At 28.7% G+C, this 21,872-nt stretch overlaps 4 protein-coding genes across 11 annotated transcripts; 1 reads left to right on the forward strand and 3 right to left on the reverse strand.

Moving 5' to 3' along the window:
- Nucleotides 1-208: 208 nt before the first annotated feature.
- CPSF2 (cleavage and polyadenylation specificity factor subunit 2) lies at nt 209-4,146 on the reverse strand. 5 transcript variants are annotated; one of them, XM_031975449.2, is made up of 11 exons: nt 4,054-4,146; nt 3,247-3,463; nt 3,009-3,168; nt 2,573-2,924; nt 2,187-2,497; nt 1,856-2,115; nt 1,600-1,785; nt 1,167-1,536; nt 601-795; nt 395-532; nt 209-326 (listed from the first exon to the last, which is right to left on the reverse strand). In XM_031975449.2, the coding sequence occupies exons 2-11, from the start codon at nt 3,393-3,395 to the stop codon at nt 234-236; spliced, it is 2,214 nt and encodes a 737-aa protein (XP_031831309.1). In that variant the 5' UTR covers nt 3,396-3,463; nt 4,054-4,146; the 3' UTR covers nt 209-233. The 5 variants fall into 5 exon arrangements, with proteins under 5 accessions (XP_031831309.1, XP_031831308.1, XP_031831310.1 ...); XM_031975448.2 differs by lacking the exon at nt 4,054-4,146 and adding an exon at nt 3,540-4,043; XM_031975450.2 differs by lacking the exon at nt 4,054-4,146 and adding an exon at nt 3,528-4,043 and having other exon boundaries at nt 3,247-3,410.
- Nucleotides 4,025-7,002, forward strand: Atg14 (autophagy related protein 14). Its single transcript, XM_031975452.2, has 9 exons — nt 4,025-4,598; nt 4,856-4,961; nt 5,051-5,132; nt 5,208-5,445; nt 5,525-5,709; nt 5,781-5,937; nt 6,041-6,217; nt 6,293-6,422; nt 6,503-7,002. Exons 1-9 carry the CDS (start codon nt 4,399-4,401, stop codon nt 6,665-6,667), a joined length of 1,440 nt encoding a protein of 479 aa, XP_031831312.1. The 5' UTR covers nt 4,025-4,398; the 3' UTR covers nt 6,668-7,002.
- Nucleotides 7,003-10,759: 3,757 nt separating this feature from the next.
- On the reverse strand, nt 10,760-17,842 carry LOC116426468 (protein phosphatase 1A). The gene is made up of 5 exons (XM_031975454.2): nt 17,667-17,842; nt 16,201-17,122; nt 15,548-15,665; nt 13,216-13,321; nt 10,760-12,951 (listed from the first exon to the last, which is right to left on the reverse strand). Exons 2-5 carry the CDS (start codon nt 17,011-17,013, stop codon nt 12,852-12,854), a joined length of 1,137 nt encoding a protein of 378 aa, XP_031831314.1. The 5' UTR covers nt 17,014-17,122; nt 17,667-17,842; the 3' UTR covers nt 10,760-12,851.
- A 621-nt stretch (nt 17,843-18,463) lies between these two features.
- On the reverse strand, nt 18,464-21,742 carry TrpRS (Tryptophanyl-tRNA synthetase). Of its 4 annotated transcripts, none has more exons than XM_031975741.2 (4): nt 21,444-21,742; nt 20,585-20,827; nt 19,447-20,384; nt 18,464-19,189 (listed from the first exon to the last, which is right to left on the reverse strand). In XM_031975741.2, the coding sequence occupies exons 2-4, from the start codon at nt 20,709-20,711 to the stop codon at nt 19,022-19,024; spliced, it is 1,233 nt and encodes a 410-aa protein (XP_031831601.2). In that variant the 5' UTR covers nt 20,712-20,827; nt 21,444-21,742; the 3' UTR covers nt 18,464-19,021. The 4 variants fall into 4 exon arrangements, with proteins under 4 accessions (XP_031831601.2, XP_031831599.2, XP_076225885.1 ...); XM_031975739.2 differs by having other exon boundaries at nt 20,585-20,869; nt 21,444-21,741; XM_076369770.1 differs by having other exon boundaries at nt 20,585-20,903; nt 21,444-21,741.
- Nucleotides 21,743-21,872: the final 130 nt, after the last annotated feature.

Raw genomic sequence — 21,872 nt, forward strand, 5'->3', positions numbered from 1 at the left:
AATTAGTAATATCATTAATAATCAAGATATCTAAATATTTTTTACGGTTATTATTATATTATTTCAAAAATAAAAATAATGATGACTATTGATGCATATGTTCAAAATTTATAATACATTTTTATAATACATTGAAATTTATAACGAAGAGTTATTTTAAAAAACGCATGTTAGGTTCAAATAATTAATAAAAAGACAAATAAAACTCTAGTACAAAACTTATAATTATTACTTTATACAATGGCATATTGTTCATACAATAAATCACGTACTTTATAATAATCTTCAGATAGGCAGCCTTCTAATATCACTTTACCAGCCTCATGCTGAAAAGAGAACTAAATGATGTTATGTCCTTTTTAATATATTGTTCTTTATAAAATTAAATACCAACCCTTCTAACAGCAATGGAATTATTACAACACCATAAAACTCCTCCGCTAAATTCAGAGGGAATATTACTCTTATTTAAAATTTGTTTGAAGTCAGATAATTTTAACTCATTTATAAATGTTGTTTGATGTCCAGGTACCTACGAAGCGAAGTATAATATGTATATTTATGTTTTCAAAAGTACAATGAAGTTATACAAATGTATACCTCATTTAATGGTAAGGGTTCTAAAGTAAGTATTTTATCATTTTGATCTATCGTGTCATCTTGTTGTGTGTCAGCAACAGCATCCCGACAAACTTGATCTCGAGCAGTTATCATTGCATCAATCCATGCTACTTCAGAATCACCTTTTCCTTTAGAAAAGTTTAAACCACTAACAAGAGCATCAGTCAAACGGACCTAAACGTAATTAGGATGTTAAATATTATATACATAATAAGAATTTGAAATTTATATACACCTGAGCCTCGATTTACGCGGTAAATTAGAACACTACTTACATAGTAATTTTTACGCGCGATCTGAATTTAGCACCGAATGAAATGTACTTTTGTTTTCTGAAATGTTATTGCTATTATTTCTTTAATTTGGTTATATGAAATAAATATGTTTTTCTAAAACTTATACCAGCTTATCTTTCGAATATTTTATTTTCTCTTGTATTTACTGACAGACTCTATTTACGCGATTTTTATTCGCGTAAAACGAATCTATGTGGAACGGATTTTCGCGTAAGTCGGGAGTAAATTAGGAGAAATGAATTGCTTTACCTGATAAATATGTGTTTCTGTTGTAGCATCTAATGTTTCTCCTCTACCAGGGATAAATACTCGTGCACCTGCACCTTGTGCTTGTTGAGCAAGAATTTCTGTATCCTTTGGAGCCCCTCTAACCAATACAACTCTTCGAGGTCTCAATTGTGCTAGGATTTTTTGCAATGATTCACCATCAGATCTGCCTTCAAAGTCTATGTATGTGACAGATGCGTTAACTGTCATTGTACGGGTAACTTGAATGCATTTGGTGGGAATGTCAGTAGCTACCTCCGGATGATGTGCAGCATCTTCTTGTTTTGTTTCTAGATTTTCTTTATTATCATCTATTTCTGGCATAGTTTCTGCGATTTTATAGTCTTCAGGTCTACAATAAGTATTTATAAAGAATCATCATATGTCTGTATTTTTAATTTATTAAATATGTTACCTTATAATTTCTCCATATTCATCTATCTTAATTTTTTCTTCTACAAACGGAAACATGGGATGTTGTTTCTTACTTTGCTTAAAAAAGCCAGGTTTGCTTTCTTGTTTCACTAATAAATCATGTTTCCCTCTTCCACCACCAACTTCAATTTCATCTTCCGATTCAGAACTTACATCAGCAGTTTCCCTAATGAATAAATTGTCAAAAGTACAATGAAAGCATTACTTTTAAAATATTATAATACACCACTACATACATTTGTTCCTGTTTTAATTGTTCTTGTTTTAATCTTTCTTTTCTTTGATGTTCTTCTAATTCAAGACCTTCTAGTCTAATTCTTCTTTTCACTTCCAATGTAATATTTCTATTGCCTCCTTTCTCTACTAAATCTCTTGCCAATGTTCCTGGGGAAGTTCTACTAGTTAAGATAATACTGTTTTGAGGATTACTACACCACTGTAAAAACAATTCTCTTGAGAATCCACATTCCATATCCGGAGTACTTGCAAGTACAACCTAAAAAATTTATATAAATTAATTATTTATCTTTGGTAATATTTATAAATTATTAACATTTTATTTTTGACCTTTGGACTAGGAACTTGATTTAGTTCTGCCATGCTGTGACATAGTTGCAAGTGTTTAAATTGGAATGGATTATTTCTAGCTCCTTCAAAGCTTCTCATTAATTTATCACTCATCCATTCAATCTGTGATTTTGCAAATTCTACAACATTATAACTAACATTATTCAGAAGAGCCAGTGAATATGCAAGCAAACCAGATTCTTTATTACGCCAAAGCTGATCCAACATATGTGCTAATTCTAATACACGACCAGCTGTATCTACACTGACTAAAACATTTCCACCACCACGCAAGGTTTGTAAAATATTTGCTGTAAAGTACAATTTTCAGTTTAAAACCACTCTGAAATACCATTATCAAACTTTTGTAAGAGAAATTTTCATACTCATCAACTTTTCATCTCTAGTTCTACGCCTAGCTTGCTGATACGTAGCATTAAAAGCATCTGTTATCAATAAAGATGGCCTTTGTAATCTTTCTAATTCACAACCATTTAAGTGTCTCTCCTTTTTATGATTGAAATCTACTGCATATATTATATCTTCTTCCCCAACCTTTACAATTTTCCAAATAGTTCCTCCAATCATGTGACCAGCTGGCAAAGGTGTCAAAGTAACTCCATATCCTTTTCCTTTCATTGATATACTTTGATTATATTTCAACTGAACAATTTTATCAAATGCTGCATCTACATCATCCAATGTAAAGAGATCAAAATCTTCCATATTATGACGAGACTGTAATCAAATGCATAAATTGATAACTGCACAAAATATAGTTTCATTTCAAGTCATAATTAAAGTCCTTTACATTGATAATACCTGATACATATCATACATAAACATTTGTCCCATTTTATATACAGGAATTGTAGCATATATTGGACAATTTAAACCACATTTTCCAACTAAATATGGTAAAGCACCCAAATGCAATGGATCTGGATATGACAGCAATACTGCGTCTATTTGATGTACATGCCTAAAAAATGATAAAATAATATAATATTGCAGCAAATATGTAATTTAAAGCTACATAGAATTATAATAACTGATCTACCGTTTTAATTCCTTTATAAATTCTTGATCAAAATTTTCATCCCATCCACAATCAAGTAGTATTCTTAATTCATCAACTTGTAATATATAACAAGGAGGAGATTCATCCATAGCTCCAGAAACAGCATGAAGCTTTATAATTGACGTCATTGTTTTTAATTTCTCCTACTTATTATAACGTATAAAAACAGCAGATAAGCATTTAAGATGAGGTATTCCTAAAATGTATTTCTTTAAATTATCGTGGGAAACTTTTTAATATAATATTTTATTACGATGTACCTTGAATCTAACCTAGAAGGTAATATAATAAGTTACGAATAAATTCGTAATTTTCCTTGTAGAAGTTTCAAAATACTTCCAAAAAAACAATTTCTGTAACCTTCTAAGATACATTTATATGAACGTGCGTTTCAAATATTTGAAATATTTGACAACAAATCATTTTCAAATTATTTCTCGAATTTACAAAATCAGCGGTCAACGAACGGTAGAATGAAATACTATCTAATCTCACGGTATTTCGCGGTAAAAAAGATGCATGTGTGATTTTCTTAAAATCCTTGTAATACAAATTTATACATAGAATGTTTCATAATAATGTACCGTAAATGTATAACGCCTAAAAGAACGTAGCAAAGCAAAATTAAATAAAAAAAAAAACTAACGGAGAGTGTAGACTACAAGAAATTTAGAAAATTGTTTGAAAATGTTTTGTATATAACCACTTTGATATATTTTTTACTAAATACAATTCTTTTAATATATATGTCGATGTCAGTACTGGACGTTTTATCGTCTCACCTACATTTACAAACATTTTTAAGATTTATTTGTGCTATCTCTGCTTCTATACCCTTATCTTGTCGCGCAACGGGATTTTTCCAAGAGAATTGCTACCACGGTGCAGCTATGAGATACGTAAGCCGAGATTTAATTTTGTTTTTTCCATAATTCAACAATTACTCGTCGAATTAGAAGGAAATATTGTGTGAGATTGGATTATTTGTATGTGGCTTTCAATAAATATGAAAGTGAAGATACGCGATAAAGACGATATCGTATACATAGTGGCGGGAGAATACAAGTAAATATCAGATCAGCTGATGAGTGACAACAGACAGACGGAGACCCATTGTTCTTGTTCTTGGTTATGGCGACAAGCAGTTCTGATGGATCTTGTACAGCACCTGCAGATTTTCAGCTTTCTTCCGAGCTGGAAGACGTTTCAAGCCGTTTAAGTGTGAATCTATTAAAGTGTCCGTTGTGCCATAATAGTCGTCGAATTTTTCACTGTCGACAGTGCATTCAAAATGGTGATTTTATTTATTCAACTTCTGTTTATGCTGAACGGTAAATATATATGTTTGAAATTTACGTGATTAATGCCAATTTGTTTTTGTATATTGGGATCTTCCCCAACATTTTGCGTTCTACGAACAATATCCTTGAGCATAAAATAAAATACATTCCTTATTTTTGAAATATATATACATATGTAAAAGATGATTTAACATAAAGATTGGCTGAACTAAAACTCGATTTTTTAAATAATGTATTAATAGTAAACTAATGGGGATCATACTTTGTTATAATCAATCTTTGGATAGATTTGCAGATAAACAATTGCGACTTCTACGGTTAAAAGCAGCAAGGGATCAATTAGAAGAAAAGTGTCTAAAGGCTCTCGAAAAACATAAACAGCGGGATAAATTGGTATTTTCAAATTATTTTCACATATTATAATTATGTTAACAGTGAAGATTAAATACAATTATTATAACTATTATTTTTTACATTTATAGATATGTGATATAAATACTTGTAAAGAAAGAATAAGGCTTCTTCAATCGCTAGTAAATGAAACCAGGCAAAGTATAAATGGAGGTATAGTTTATTTTAAATACAATTGCATAATGTTTAAAAAATTATGATATCAAATGAGTTCTAAAAATGTTACAGGTAATCAACGTTTGAATGTACTCAAAGATGTAAACTCTCAGTTAGCTCTTAGATTACCTATACATGAAGAACGAGTAGAAAAATTGCATCGGCATGTTACTGGTTTAAGAGCGGAACAAGAAGAACAAAAAGAAGCAGTACATAGAGAAAGACAACAATTAAAAAAAGTGATAAGAACTGCTATAAAACAATTGATTCAATATATTTTTCCATTGTCAAAAGTTCAACCTAACAGAAGGTAAAAACTCTCATTGTTAGTCACATTTTTTTATGGCACTAAGGGGTGTGGCTAAAAATAAAATATTGATTATTTCTAGTTTATCTAGCAGTGAAGAAGATAATAGTTCAGATATTGTAACTTGCGCATTGGCAGATGCATCGGGAACATCCTACGTTAGAGGCAGATGGATTAATGATACAGACAATTCTTCAGAAGTTCAACACTGTATAGTTGCCCCTACTTTGCCAGGAAATGGCAATTATAGTGCTTATTCTTTATGGGGTATATTATTTTGTTATTCAAATTAAACTGCATTAATAGATTAATATATAAATGTTAATTTGATGATTTAGTGGCAGCGAACAAAGATGGAGTACCAGGTGCAAATAAAGAAACTGCAATTCACAATCCAGCATACAATATCAGTGCTGCTTTAACTTATGCTACACAATTGGTTAATATTATTGCGTACTATGTTAATGTAAGACTACCATATAAACTTGCTTATGGGTATGTATAAAATATTTCATTTTTTAGGATGATATTTTTGCATTAAATTGCCTTTACATTTGTTCATGGTTCATTGCATATGTTTACAAACAAAAATTTTCAGTGAATTTTGTGGAAATGAAATGTCAGATCAAAAATTTGCAAGGAAAGTAGCAAGACTTAATAGCAATGTTTTACATTTATGTTTTACACAAAATACTAATATTGCTGTCTTACATCCAATGCATACCCTACAAAACTTGATGCACTTGCTCAATACTGAAATTAGTGATCTTGGAAGGTAAATACCAGTTACATTTATTCGGTATTAATAAATGGTAATTATTTACGTATTAATTTATACATTTACGTGTAGAATTGGTCCAATGGAAGTAGATCCAAATATTGTAGCACAACTGCAAAGTCAATTAGTTCGAGATTTAGAAAATAGCGACGATTCTGCTTCTGACGAAGAGGAAGATGCTTTTAATTGGGAATGGGAAGCTGTAAGTTTTTTTTTAACTTGTTACAGAATAATGTAAGACTTAACAGTTTTAGAAAAATTTCGTAATTTTCATTTTCCTAGGTTCCAAATGTTGCATGTCCTGAAATGCCTGTTCCAATCCCTGGTGCAATGATTAGTCAACAATCATCTAGTATGCAAGTAAATCAGAGTGTCGCAGGTGGTTTAGTTACAAGTGCTGCAGCAAGCATAGCCTCCTTTTGGCGTGGGTGGACGACTAATAAATAGACTGTTATTGTTAAATTAAACATCTTTTTATACAAAATGCAACTACATATGTAAGAATATATGTAGCAGAAGACACAAATATTGATAATGCTTCAATACAGGCGAAACATTGCGTCAGAAGAGTTTAAACAAATAATGTACTGTACATATATTTCTAGATTAGTTGATTCATATGTGACACGCGAAATAGTTTGATTCCGTTACTAAAGATTTTGTGAGATCTGATAACTAGTTTATTTTAAAACATTTATGTAATATATTAATTTGTGTTGTTATTTATTTACTTGTAATATAATTCCGAATATTTTATAATACACTCGTGATAACGATTATAACCTTTTGGTACAAATTTTTCAGTGTACAAGCGAATGTTTAATACACGATTATATATGCTACACTTTCATTGTTTACTTGTAAGTATGATTTATTAGTAAGATGTATGTGAGTTTAAAATGACTGCCTTTTTTACGCTCACTGCACTTTGTGTAATTATGTGTTCGTTATCGTACACATAAATGTTTATTCACATCAGTGACATCATCTTTGTCATTATAATGTTATTGTCTACACATTTTCAAGCTACTTGAAAGTTTAACATAACATTCTAAACATCGTATAGTTTTGTTTTTCCATGCAATCAGACAAGTCAAATAACAAACTTACTACTTAAACACAATGTGCGTGGTATAAGAAACAATGTTTTAAAAATATTATTATTTTTGCATAAGCATGACCATACCATGTTTTATGTATATTTTCGATTACACATTGTAGAAATAAGTCTGTTACACACTTCATACCTGACAATATACAACGTGAATGTAAAAGGAGGTTGTATTCTGTTAATCACTTTGAATTATATTAAATTAAAATAAGAATAATATCTATGACATCAAAATGAATTTTGTATTTGGAACGTTGTTAAAATCATGTTATATAGACTCAATGATAGATAAAAAGAATAGTGTGTATATTACTATTAGAGCACGAATCCATTAGTATAATATACTCGCACCATCAAAATAATTATTAAAAACAAGATATATGCAATTTTTATAGAAAGTGAAATATTTCTAATCTCATATTTTATTTAATTAATTTTACAATAATTTAAAATGTTCATTATGTATTAGGTAAAGTGTACATTACTTGCACATATTGCATAAAAAAACTTATCTTTTCTTGCACTTAACAACCATTAATTCTCAATTTAATAAAATCATAAATGATAAAATAAACATTGCAATTCGGCAGTGATTATAAATAATACAATTATTGCGACAACTTACTAACAAATATAATAATATGTTTTAATTGTGTAACATTCTGTGAATTTAAAATATGATAAACAAAATTTATAAAATTAAACTAATTTTTTATAGTTATTAAGCTTAGAATACGATGAAACGTAAAAGTATCGTATATACAAATAAGTAACATTATATGTAATTAGATTTCGTTAGATAATTTTAAATTTGTCCGATTTTCGAGGAGTATAGTATTTTATAAATTATACTGAACGAACAAATTTTATGGAATGATAATTAAATTGTAATACATGATGTTACATATACATTAAACTTTCTATGGAATCCACCATAAATTTGTAAATATCATTTAATAGGTGCATTAGTTAAGCAACAAATAGTGTTTAAAATATAATTTGAAGAACGTTTATGAAAGTATATACAAAATGTCTTTAGTTAATATAATAAGTAATTGTAAATATAAATTAATGCAACACCGTTTGTATGTCGTGTAAAATGGCTATGTTTTATCTAAACAAAGTTTTATTGTGATATCTTGAATAAATTAGGATCTGTTTTTTACCAGCTTTTTGCATCTTTTAATTCATATAATTTTAAGTAATTTTATATTCTCGTATATACAATGTTATAATATAATGAAAATATTCTAAATTAATTGTTTTATATTTTTTTCGTTGTCAATAATAATAAGAAACTATTCTATTATTAATAATCAAAGACTCTAACTTCAATTCTATACAAATGGTGAGAAAATAACAAAACATAGTTGATAAATATTTATTAATTAGGAGAGTAGTAACATACAACATTAGTTATATAAATAAATTTTGCTTTTAAATTTAATATTATGATGCAATATGATTTTGAGGGTTGTTCAACAACAAATGAAATATACCTGCAACATCATCATTCAATTACCATTCCACATTGATCTGTGTATGTTAGCCATTCCTCTGTAGTTCTTGTTGGTCAGTATCTCATTTTTATGACTCTGGTTCGGTCAGTTTCCATATTTTGTATACTTTATTATGTATATATGCAACGTTTGATGTCTGTAAGCATATCATCATATAGCTTTTTTAATTTTAATTTTTGTGCTCGTATATTTCTACATATAGAGTTTACAATAAAATACTTATTATTAAAACACAGTGTTCCTTTTAGTATTCCTACAGAAGGACAGAATTTGTACTACATTATCATCACAAGCATATAAAAGGAATGTTATTAATCCTAAAATAAAAATAAGTAATTGTTTAATATTATACTCTTACATTCTAATATAAATAATATATTTAATATTAAGATATGTAGTAAATATTTATTTACTAGACAAATACAGCGCAGCGAGTATTTGTGCCACTGATTGAAAATATAAAATACATTACATGCTTACACTATTTGCATATGATATATCAGTAAAATTAGTTATCTTGAAGTATTCAAAAATATATTGAAGACCATAAATATGACACATATATTGTTGTGTACTGAGATAAAGTATACTTCATTTATTTTCTATTTAGTTATGTATATTGGAAGAATTAAGTACAGCTTATCTAGCTGGAAAAGCACATTTCTTTTATCATTTCAGTAAGCTACGAGTTCGTACAAACTAAGTTCCTTTGTTTAACATAAGTTAGAAAATTAATGTATGTGTAAACTCATATGATTCATGAAAATTACTGAGCGCAGAACAGGACTTAAGTATAGTATATTGTACCGCTGGACAGTAGAAGCCGATACTAAAAATGCACTTTGGATTTATTATCGCGACCACAGTCATAGCTACTATTAACATTAATATTATTGTTACTGGTATTATTTCTATTATTACTAACTTTTTTAATGATATATGCAAATTAGAGATCGACAACAAATTGTGATGCATGTACAAACAGAAAGGTTTAGTTTTTAATTGAAAATACACAGCTATTTACAATAAACGTGTAGCACATAAATCTGCAATTTCTCATAGAACACAAGACAATATTATAACTAGTCATAAGACAAGACAAGACAGGACAGGACAGGACAGGACAGGACAGGACATGACATGACATGATGTAATTATTATTCAACTACTTTGTAATTCTTATTTTCCATTGACTTTTATAAAAATTAAACTTCAAATGAGTAGAAACAAAAAATAAGAATTACAAAGTAGTTGAATAATAGTTACATCATATCATGTCATTCTTTGTCTTGTCTTATAACTAGTTATAATAATGTCTTATGTTTTACGATAAAAATTACAGATTTATGTGTTACAAGTTTATTATAAATATAAAATATTGTGTCATTATATATATATAAAATTTATATAATTAAAACCTGAAAAGCAAATGAGTCGAAGTGCTGGCAAAATGTAATTCTTTTGTACAATTCATTGTTTGTTAGTAAAAATAGAGGAGATAACTATATATGGGATTTATTATTTACTTTAATATATTACTTTAAAATGGTAATAGACTGTTAACTATAGTTAATTTCAGGACTTTTTAATTAGGAACAGTAATATATACTTTGGTATACATACAATAGATTTTTATGTTTAAGAATGGCCTTGATACATAGTTTCCATGTTACACAAATAGGAAATTTTGGACGGGTACAAAATCAATCACATAAAAGTAATAAAGTTAGTATATGATTACCTGACGATCTTGTTTCATTAATTGATTCAAGCCTATATTTGTAGAAATCATTAACACTGAGCTTTTATCATATTTTTTTAAACTTATACAATACTTACATGTTCTTAATAATAAATAAGGTGTTGATTATTAAATTTCATAATTTGGTAATTTTTATCTATCACCCATTTTACATGTAACATAATTTATTGAAGACTATGTTAATAGTTTACTGGTACACTGTTCTCATTTAATTACAATGTTTCAGACTTCGCAACATTTATTAACTGAATAATTGTATCTCGAATCCTTCTAGCGATTGAAATACAAATAATTTAATGTAAAGTACAATTTTTCTAAGAAACTAAATTCAAGGCCTCCCTACTACACTCTTACCGCTCGATTTTAAAAACGATTTAAATAAAATATTGATACACTGTTTTCTTGACACAACTTTTATATATGTATACACAATATTGGTATTTCTAAAACTAAGTGATCAGTTTTTCTACTCTTCCTGTATATGAAAAAATTTGAAAAATTTGAAATCTCTCAAATTATAGAATAAGCAGTTATACGACTGTTTCCAAAACATATAACAAAGGAAGAGCATGAAAAACTGTTCGACCAAGTAAATATTCTGAGCGCAAGTTCTCTAGAGCTACAAAAATATATAATTATATATAGTAATATTATGCACTTTTTATCAACATAGCAAGAGGATACAATATAAATATTCTACTAAGTGTTAATGAAAATCTAGATCTGTGAAATAATTTGAGCCTATAAAAAAATAGTGCTATTTCGTAAGTGAATTATTATACAAAAATATTAAAATGGATGTTTGTTTTTTTTGCTTTAAAGGTTTTATACAAATTATAAGAAATATAAAAACCTTAAATAATTTGAAGGTTCTAAATTTAAGACATTTCAACTCTTTGGAACAGTACATAATTTATTGTAATATACAAACATAATTTGAATTAATTTCTCACATTATCTAGTTTTCCATAGGGTATAAATGTCTGTACTTATTCTCAGTAGAATACCTTTAAATCCTCTGCTTATAATAACTGTAATATAAACATTTTTCACTCCTTGGTTGAAGAATTTATAAAATTTAACAATAAATTGTAATAATTATGAAAATTACCAATACCAATAGTAGTAATTGGAATCAGTTGCAGGATGTACTTATAAATTTCATTTTGTATTCTTTAAAATTATACAATATAAAATACACAAAAAAATATTTCTCGATAATTAAGTGTTACAAAATATCAATATCTTTTTCCAATTATCTGTTTTATAATAACCTTTCAAGACAAAAAGAAGATATAAAAAACAAAGACTTCCTTTACCTATACATATTCTTAATTATTTGTATGTTACTTGTACTGTGAACTAAATGTCTTAATTGGTAACAAACGAATGTTGTTTAATAATAATTATTAAGTACAGTGAGACCTCCATATTCTTAAAAAATTGGTTCCAAGGCCTTCTATAGATACGAAAATTTCTGGGTAGTCGCACACCTTATTACGTATATACATACATGTGTATATACTCATGCGTTGCAAGTATGTACGTATATACTTTTGTATTGTGTTTTGTCACATATTTTTAGACACATTGCGAAGACGACGAGCTTCTAAAACGTGTCGAATTTGCAAAATTATGTAGATATTTTTAGAAATAAATTATATATCTGAAGGCAATTTCTTCAAACCGAAACTATATTAGCGAATATAGGGATCCCACTGTATTATAAAAGTTTATATTACTATAAAATCTTTAAACGTTTTTTACTGTATCTTGATTTTATCAAGTAACCCTGCAATTTAAGACATTTCTCCTGAATGCTATAAAATTCTTTTTGTAATAAATAATCACAAACGGAAAATTAATATCTTGTATATTTATCAAATACATGAAATAACTTAGAAACTTTAAAGGTCAACCATGTACACGCTTTCTGACTGGGTAAATGTATAACATTTTACAATCTTTAGATGTATTTTTAAACTCTAATTTATTTTTGTCAACAATAACATACTGCAAGAATTTACGATCTGCACATGTTCGTTCAGTGACAGATTTATTTCAGATAAGACTTAGTTCATAATATACAAATGTACTTTTCTTACAATTTTAAAACGAATTTCTTTATATCAGAAGGGATCGTTAAAATAAAGGTATTTCTATCAGCATCTGCATCGTTATGATTATGGAACATGTATAATGATTATGGTTGCACACTTGATGCAGTATAGAAAAAGATCAAGGGTTAGTTATATCAAATTCGTATCCCATACTTACATTATGATTGAGTGTTTCACGGGGACATACTTTACGAAACACTTGTTCAATGAAAGGTTGCCTAAAAAAAATAAAATATATAAATTATTATTAAAATGAATAAGTTTACAAATTTAAGGATATTTCGAAACTTGTATAAGATCAAATTTTAAAACGATAAATTTTAGACAGAAAATTCAATCTCTGGAAATGTGTCAAATATGATAAATAAACTTGAATACCATTAAGATTAAAGGTACCAATCATAATGCAATTATTGTAACTAAAAACATTACTTATTATATCACGTTTGAATGAAAATTAAAAAATTTACAAATATACTCACTTTGCTGGAAGACCACCGCCAGGAGGCAGATTAGGAATCTTTTGGTCCACAAGAAATTGTAATATCTTCACAAAATCAATTTGATCCTTTTGTGCGCCAATCATTGCTAAAAATATAATAAAAAGATTATGAATTGTAAATCAATTTTAAATTATTTATACAAACATTTTATTGTTATTAAGTGCATTTGTGTATTTACTATCATATTTGTGCTGTTCAAAAAATGTTCTAATAAATGCCGCTTATTAACTTTTATTGGTACTATTAAATAAATCAAATAGATTTTGTAATACTTATTATCATTAGAAATTTTTATAAATAAAAAGTATAAATTACTACTTTTCATTATTATCTATTATAACAGAAATTACTATTAAATGAAAAAATAAGCATATAACACAATGACTATAAATACATGCATCTACTTAGGACTGGAATGGTTAGTGCTTGAATACATTTCTTATGGAAAACCTGAAAAATGAAATCCGGTCTTAAGTAGATACATTTCGCTTATGTGTATTTATGATTACATTTGTAATTTTTTCTTAAACTTATCCACCTCTGGAATTGCACCATACTAATACGAAATCTATAGATTTGAAAAACAATATTCTCGTTGGAATGTTCCTCCATAAGAAATGTGTTATTAAAGAAAAAATACCAATGTAATAGGTAATACATTTGTATACCTTCATAAGGGAACGTTCACCTACCTGTTACACCACTTATGTGTCTAAAGAGAGGAACAAACAACTTTTTTAACTAAAACTTTACTTACAACAATCTTTTTAAAAATATCAACTCCAAGGGTGGAATATATTTGTAAGCAAGAATAATTCTAGGTATTAAAACAGTTTAATTAAAGAAAAAATAATTAGTACAATTTAATAACAAGAAAAACTAATATTAAATATAAATAACTCTTAATATATTTATAACTTTTTATCCACCTAATACCTTAAATAGAGACACAATCGTTACTACTCTAGTACGATAATGTAATGTCTATATTGATAATATCATTTTGGAATAATACTCAAAAAATGTACATAATAGATGTTTTCATAATATATTGATCAACGTTGAAAATATGTTTAGTATTTTTCAATTTTACAAGTACTTTGAATACATTAAACATTCCAGTAAAGTATACTATACACCTTTTTACAATATACTTTTAAAGAACTTTTGTACTTCTGTAAAAGGTATTATTTAAAAACAGTGCACAATGGAATACAATTGTACAGATTAACCACTCAATACTATGGAAATTAAAGTATCTATCACATGAAAAATATACGCGAAATATGATATGTTTAATAACGTGTAAACAATACACAGTACACAAATGATAACAACAAGGAAAGATGAATATTATGATAAAAAATGAAAATTTTCTTAATTCTTGCATACTACTTACTAATTGTATATAATGGGAAGTTATGGTGTATTATATGCAAAGTACTTTTATATTGCACAAATATGATTAAATATAAGGAAAAATATTAAAAATGGAATCCTCCTCTACTTAGATGATACTACATATAGTTTAAGTAACTATTTATATGTATTCCACTTTTATATAATATTTTATCCGAAAAATGTACAATTAGTAATTTGTAATTACTGTTAATAAAAATTTAATGCAACGTAACATTATACTTATACTTTTAAATATATGCATTCTGTAATAAGAAAATACATTTATTGAACAAGAATAAATTTTAACGTTTCTCGATAGAAACACATATGTAGATACCTTTTAAAAGGTGTATATAAAATATGAAAATTATGTGGCACTTATAACAGAGTTTAAAATCTAACAAGTATATATCTACTAAAATATACTATTTAATGTATATTTAAATTGATCCATATATAGTAACAACTAGTAGAATATTTTTCAAACAATAAATATTTGAATTATATGAATTACGTTTGTTACAACAACATTAAAATATAGACAGAAAAAATGTCAATACTGTGTATTCAATTGTATATTAGCATTTGTCTACTTAACTATATGTTAAATCTAAGTTAACTTTAGATTTGTACATTTTGTATATGGAATAAGTTATTTAAACAGTTTTGAAAAAAAAGTGTAAATATTTGTTCATTAATTTAGGAGGAACACAGATCTACTTTTTTTGTACTCTAGTTATGCCATTATTAAAGATTGTATTTGATTGTACTAAAATTTCATTACTGAATGATTTGCAGTTATTCGTTTATGGTTTGTCAGAATGTCAAGTTCGTGTATGATACTGTGACCTTGTGTTAATGCAACAGCAGAGAGAATATAATTGTTGTGAATATGGAAATGATAATGAACCTCTCATGTTCCATTCGATGACCTTTTCCAGCTCAGCTTCCTTCTTCTGCGCTTCGAGGCTTGGCTTCGGAGCAGCAGGAAATGTTACCAAAACTATGCTCATGTTATCTTTGCTACCCTAAACAGAAAGAATCATTTTTAAACAGATCTGCAAACATATAATTCTATGCCTAGGAATATGAGTTTCCAATTGAAATTGTATAACAAGTTGGATCATTGTTAAATATACAGAATATATTAACGATAATTGTATTTCTTTAATATGCAATCAAATATTAGTTTCTGTATTAAAAACGAACGAGTGAGTACATAAAAACATGGTAAACAAAATTAATGACGTAAAGGATAAAAGTAGGATGTTATCTAAAGCTTAGAGTGTAATAATTTGTACTATCATTACGGTGATAATAACTTAAATGCTAAATATGTAACACAAAGGTTATATAAAGTATGTAAATATTAAATATATATAATTTATCATCATGTTAAATAAAATACACTTAATATTAATATTAATCTTTTTGTTCTTTAAAAATATGTTCTATACAATGGTATTTGTTGTGATAATAAAAATATTCAAAGCAACACACCATTGAAAATAATAATAAAAAGCTTATTATATAGAAAGTATGTAAAGCTTTAAATATCATTACCTTATAAAGACAGGTGTCTATAACCTGGTTCGTAACTGCTTCTAAGTCATCTGTAAGCAGCAGCCTTGAATGTATAAAATCACATAGATCTTCGTTGTTCATTACATCCCAAATACCATCACACGCTAAAACTAGAAATTCATCGTGTTCATTGTCTCTATCTAGCACAAATATTTCTGGTTCTGGAGACACTAACTGGTCACAGGGGCCTCGATCTTTTACATTCTTGTACTCATAATCTCCCAATGCTCGAGAAACAGCCAGAGCTCCATTAACTCTCTGAATCATTACACTACCGCCAGCATTTTGAATTCTTTCTCTTTCAGCAGGTAAAACAGGTTTATGATCCCTTGTTGAAAAAAATGGACATCCTGCTCTACAGAGTACAGCTCGAGAATCGCCACAGTTAGCGATATATATATTTCTGGGAGATATAAATGCACAAACAGCTGTGGAACCAGATTTGTCTGTACCAGAACTCATTTCTGGTAAGTCTCTCATTTCATTGTCAAGTCTGAGAAAGCCAGAGTGAATTCCTTTGATAACATCTTCTGCTTTAAATTCTTCTGTTTGCATTATACATTCTAATAAGTGTTCTGCGCTATGAGCTGATACTAGTGCACCTGCATGGCCATCAAACACTGCGAAATAACTCCAATCCGAGAGACCACCATTTAAGCCAGTTATTGCTGTATGAGCATCTTCCATTTCTGCTCTCCAACCTTGCATGCTGGCAACACCATAGCGCAGTCCATTGCTCTCGCCATGCTCATTGTATTTATCTGTTTTTGGAGTAACCAAAAGTGCCCCCATAGTATTTACTAAATATTTGCTGCGTCAGCTCGAACAATTTTCTTGCTTGGATATTATTTGACCAACATCTTTTAACTGATCATTCAAATAACATTTTCTTAAGTTTTACCTGAAATTATAAGGGCAGAAAAGAATAAAAAAATGTTCCTTTCTACACATATATACATGTATATACATATATACACAGCTATACGTTATAGATATACATATGTACATACAAACCCAAAGTGGAATAATATCTCATTTAATGTACACACTACGACATTACTTCTAATTTATTCCGAATCGTTGTCATGTAAAGAGATTTTATTGAGAAATCGGTTAGTATCAGAATTATAATTTTGGTTCGAGCGAGGGAAAAAAACAATTGGAACATAACATCGCTCTAATGCCGAACGTAACGTACAAGGTAATCTGGGACTACGAACGTTTGAAAGGTATACAGATAACGTTCGTGTAAATATAAATATTTGAACGACATACGATCATGTTCGTTGTAAAATTACAGCGAGAACTTTGTCGATGTTGCAGATTAATGAGATTCGAAGAAAAAAATCGGTTGTATCAGATTCTAATGGGAAACTCTATTTGGCAGTGCCAAATTTTGCGACTAAAATAGTTTATACCTAAGACTGTATGTTCACGAAACTTACGTAGGGAGATCGTGACCAAATATCATCGTTACTTCAGGAAAGTACACATGTGTAGAGCGTGGTACTGCTAATAGACTTGTTTCATATCACTATCACCATGTTCTTTTGCTAGGCTCAACACAGAACCAACGAAATCGACTTGCATGAATGGCGGATATACACTAGACGATTTTCTGCGCATGCGTTGGTTATTAATAGCATTGCCTCATGGCGTCATGATCCGCCAATCGGAAGCCTACGATTTCCGCTCAAGACTGGGCAATCGTATAGGATTCTGAAGTAAAATTAACTCGCGCGCGATACTGGAATTAACTCTCGCGAAGAACTATATAAACAAAAACACGAAATTTTTGTCGATGATAATTCACACCGTCACTGATTACCGCATTTATCAGTATTGTTACAGTCAACAAATTTAGGGAATTCAAATTTATGATTTCACCCATTCAAAATCGATTCAATGTGTTCTTGATCTATTTGAATATGATGCTATATTTTGTAATCATATGGAAAATTATATTTTCTGATAATATTCATTGCTTGATATAAAGTATATGTAATGCAAGTCTTTTACAGTCGTTCGTACGTAAGAATTATCAATCTTTTACGAACGATTACATTTCGATAAATATTATTTTCCTTATACAATCATAATTCGCGCTAGGTTTATCGAGTCGGATATATTTAGGGTTCTTACTTACTTGTAAGAAGTATTTTTTATTATCGCTTTAATAAAATGTTTATTTAAAATTTTTGTACGACTATACACATGACAGCAATAAAAATAGCATATAATATAATCACAACTTAAGTTTTTATTTTGCAACGTGGAATTGATACGAACAAAGAATAAAATAACAAGTACTTTATTACCCTTACAATATATTGTAATACTGGAAAACAAATTCGTTGTTTAACATCCTCAATACAATTATTCAAAATTGTATTCTATTTTAAAATTAAGTACAGTATAATAGGATCAATAATAACAAGCAATATACTTTTCCAGATAAAGGCTAACTAGTTTAGGCAGTTATTATTTTTATACGTTTATAGAAAAATAAAGAATATATTTTTACTAAAAACCAATAAATATCAGTTCAAAATAAAAATGAATTAAATAAATTTTAACTTATGACAATATTTACACTTAAATAAGAAGGAATATAGATATAAGTATTAAACGTGTAGTTTAGAAAAGCAGTTTAATCTACCATCATAAAGTTTTGAAAAATAAATTTTTTGCTGGGACAATTATTTGCGTATTGTTTTAATAAATAAACTTAAATAAATTTATGAAAGAAAAGTTTCTGAAAAATTGTGCTTTATATACATAGGAAAAAACTATTATGCAGTTATTTTGAATTTGTTACAAAACCAAGATCTCTAGGAATCATATATTTCCTAACTATGTCATCTGTTAGTTTATTTCTAGCTGCTTGATGTCCAGCTACTAGAGATTGCAAAACTTCAATTAGTTCCTTCTTAAGTTCTCCAGTTAAAATTTCTCCACTAGTGTAACCCTGAAAATGAATGATTATACAATTATATGTATCATTCTATAACTAAGCTGTTAACCGAGTAAGATGTAGTTGTCACTTGTATTTGTCTACATTCTACATTGTTATAAACACAAGTTGAATTTATATGTAACATAAATTAAATTACTTTAAATCACATATACTTATTTTTAATTGTAATCGCATTAACGCTTACAATGATAAGATTATTTGGTTAGCAGATTAATATAGATTGCAATTTTACTTAAAATAAAACTTACTTTTCTCAGCTGTTCTAATTTTTCATCATCCTCTAGGAAAAATCTTAACCATTGATATGATATATCAACTTCACAATTGCCTCCTAATTGTCTGTGTTCTTCAACAGTAGCCTGTCCACCTGAGAATGCATGTTTATTGACTTTGTTCTTTATCTGTTTTGCAGTGTCTGTTAAGAATATTGCACTGTTATCATTACTGGCTGACATTTTTGTTTTTGAGCCTTGTAAAGCTGGAAAGAATACAGAGTGCAACATAGCTGGTTTTGGGTAACCAATTTTAGGTGCAACATCTCTTGTCATTCGAAAATATGGATCTTGATCGATAGCACATGGAATTAAACAATGAACTTTTGCATTCTTGAAAATAAAAGGAAATGTACTAGAAATTGCAGGAGTTGCTTGAGTAGGTGGAAATGCAATTTTTGCGATGGGATCACTATCTCCAAATCCAAAGATACCTTTCACTTGATTAAAAGTAATGCCTCTTTGTATTTTAATCATATTTTGGTAAAATGCTGGATTATTTCCAATATGTTCTAAATTAGAAAAAATGAATGTCTTGTCTGGATTAAATCCGAGAGCAATAATGTCTTTTGCATTAGAGTAAGACAATTTAATCGCATCTTCTATTTTTAGATTTTTCCATATTGCTTTCTCGTCATCACTCAATTGTATAATTACTGGTATATTAAATGCATCTTGCAACCATTTGCAAAACATAAATGGTATAAGATGTCCAAGGTGCATAGAGTCTGAGCTAGGTCCTCTGCCAGTATATAGATAAAAAGGTTTCCCTTGTTCATATAAATTTAAAACAGTATGCATATCTCTGTGAGAAAAAAATATTCCTCTCCTAAGAAAATGATGTGGTTTTTTCCCAGTGATCTTTTCAAATCTGCCTAACAGTTCTTCATCAATTTTTGAGCTTCCAAACTTTTCTATAAAACAAAAATAAAATCTCATAACAAAATGAAATCACATGTTCATATACAGTTTTAAACGTAAACTTCTTTCAGAAATATTATGAATAATGTATAATCTATAAAATCAAGATAACGAATAGGTTTTTCTTATTAATATAGCAAAAATGAATGCAATTATGAACGTTTTATAATGAAATTATCTTTGGAGAACTCACTAATTAGCTTGTCATAGTCAATTCCGCTTTCATTCTTAGATTCAACATCCCAGGGTGTAACAATATCTTCGTCATCTGCAGTTCCATTTAATGTTAATCTATCAATATCTAAATTGTCTGCTGTCATTTTTCTTGCCTTTTGATTTCCTTCCGATTAGCGAACACAATTAAACAATTAGTTCCACGAGAAATGTGTCATATGCTACGTAGGCTCTGCCATAAGGACAGCTAGGTTACATCGCTCTGTAATTCCGGCACGATTATCTCCTGCGCGCGCATTTGCACCTTTTGTATAGAGACTTTTATTTAGATAACATTCCTTAAAAATATAACATTGCAAAAAGGTATTTTTCATCTGCAGAAATTAATCATATGCGATCATGATGTAAGTAGGTACAAACAGTAACATGAATCTATTAAATAATCTGTCAAATTATAATTATCAACTAAATTATTAAAATATAGTAACACAGCAAGGTATAGGATAGCATACATGCAATGTAAAATTTTGTCACACACTCTCGAGGGTTCCAGGACCTTCTTATCATTTTCATGTCACGCCCTATCATATCGACTTAGACAGGTTTTGCATGGCAGCGGTACAAGTGATAGGAATTAATGAAAACTATTGAAATACAGACTTAAGTTACGTATAAACATTGCAAATTATGAGAATTTTTGTTTTTGGCTTTGGGGGTCTCAAGATTCCTGTACCATTTTGATATCGCGATCGACGTTATCGATAATACAAGATTTTAGGTTTGTTAGCAAGAATCGAATTAGCTGTATACTTCATTTTTGTTACGAGTTTGTTAAATGATTTAGCGGCAACAAATCTAGGTATAAGACGCGTACTTACATTTAAACGATGGAAGTAGTATTTATATTACTCTCCAAACTCGACAACGATATAATTCTTAGAGTCGGCAACACTGTAAAACTTGACTTCCCAAGCACACATTTTTCATATTGCAGTCTTATATAGTTCAGTTGTTAACCGTTCGATTCAAATAGAATCCGTTAATTTATCGGGGCATTTTTGAGAGTGTCGGTATTTCAGAACAACAGGCAGAAAAATATATTATACGTACAGTCTGTACGTATTTAAAGTCTGCGTTTCATATTTTTTACTCTAATTTCTATCACTTATAGCGCTGCCATATAAAACCAGCCTAAGTTGATATGACAGGACTTGACACAAAAATGGTAAGGGGTCCTTTTACAAAGCTTGTTATGTGTATTCTATACCTCGCCTGTGGTAAGCAGTTCGTGTGTTAAATTTATAACG

The sequence above is a fragment of the Nomia melanderi genome, chromosome 8, assembly GCF_051020985.1.
Source record: "Nomia melanderi isolate GNS246 chromosome 8, iyNomMela1, whole genome shotgun sequence".
NCBI lineage: Eukaryota > Metazoa > Arthropoda > Insecta > Hymenoptera > Halictidae > Nomia > Nomia melanderi.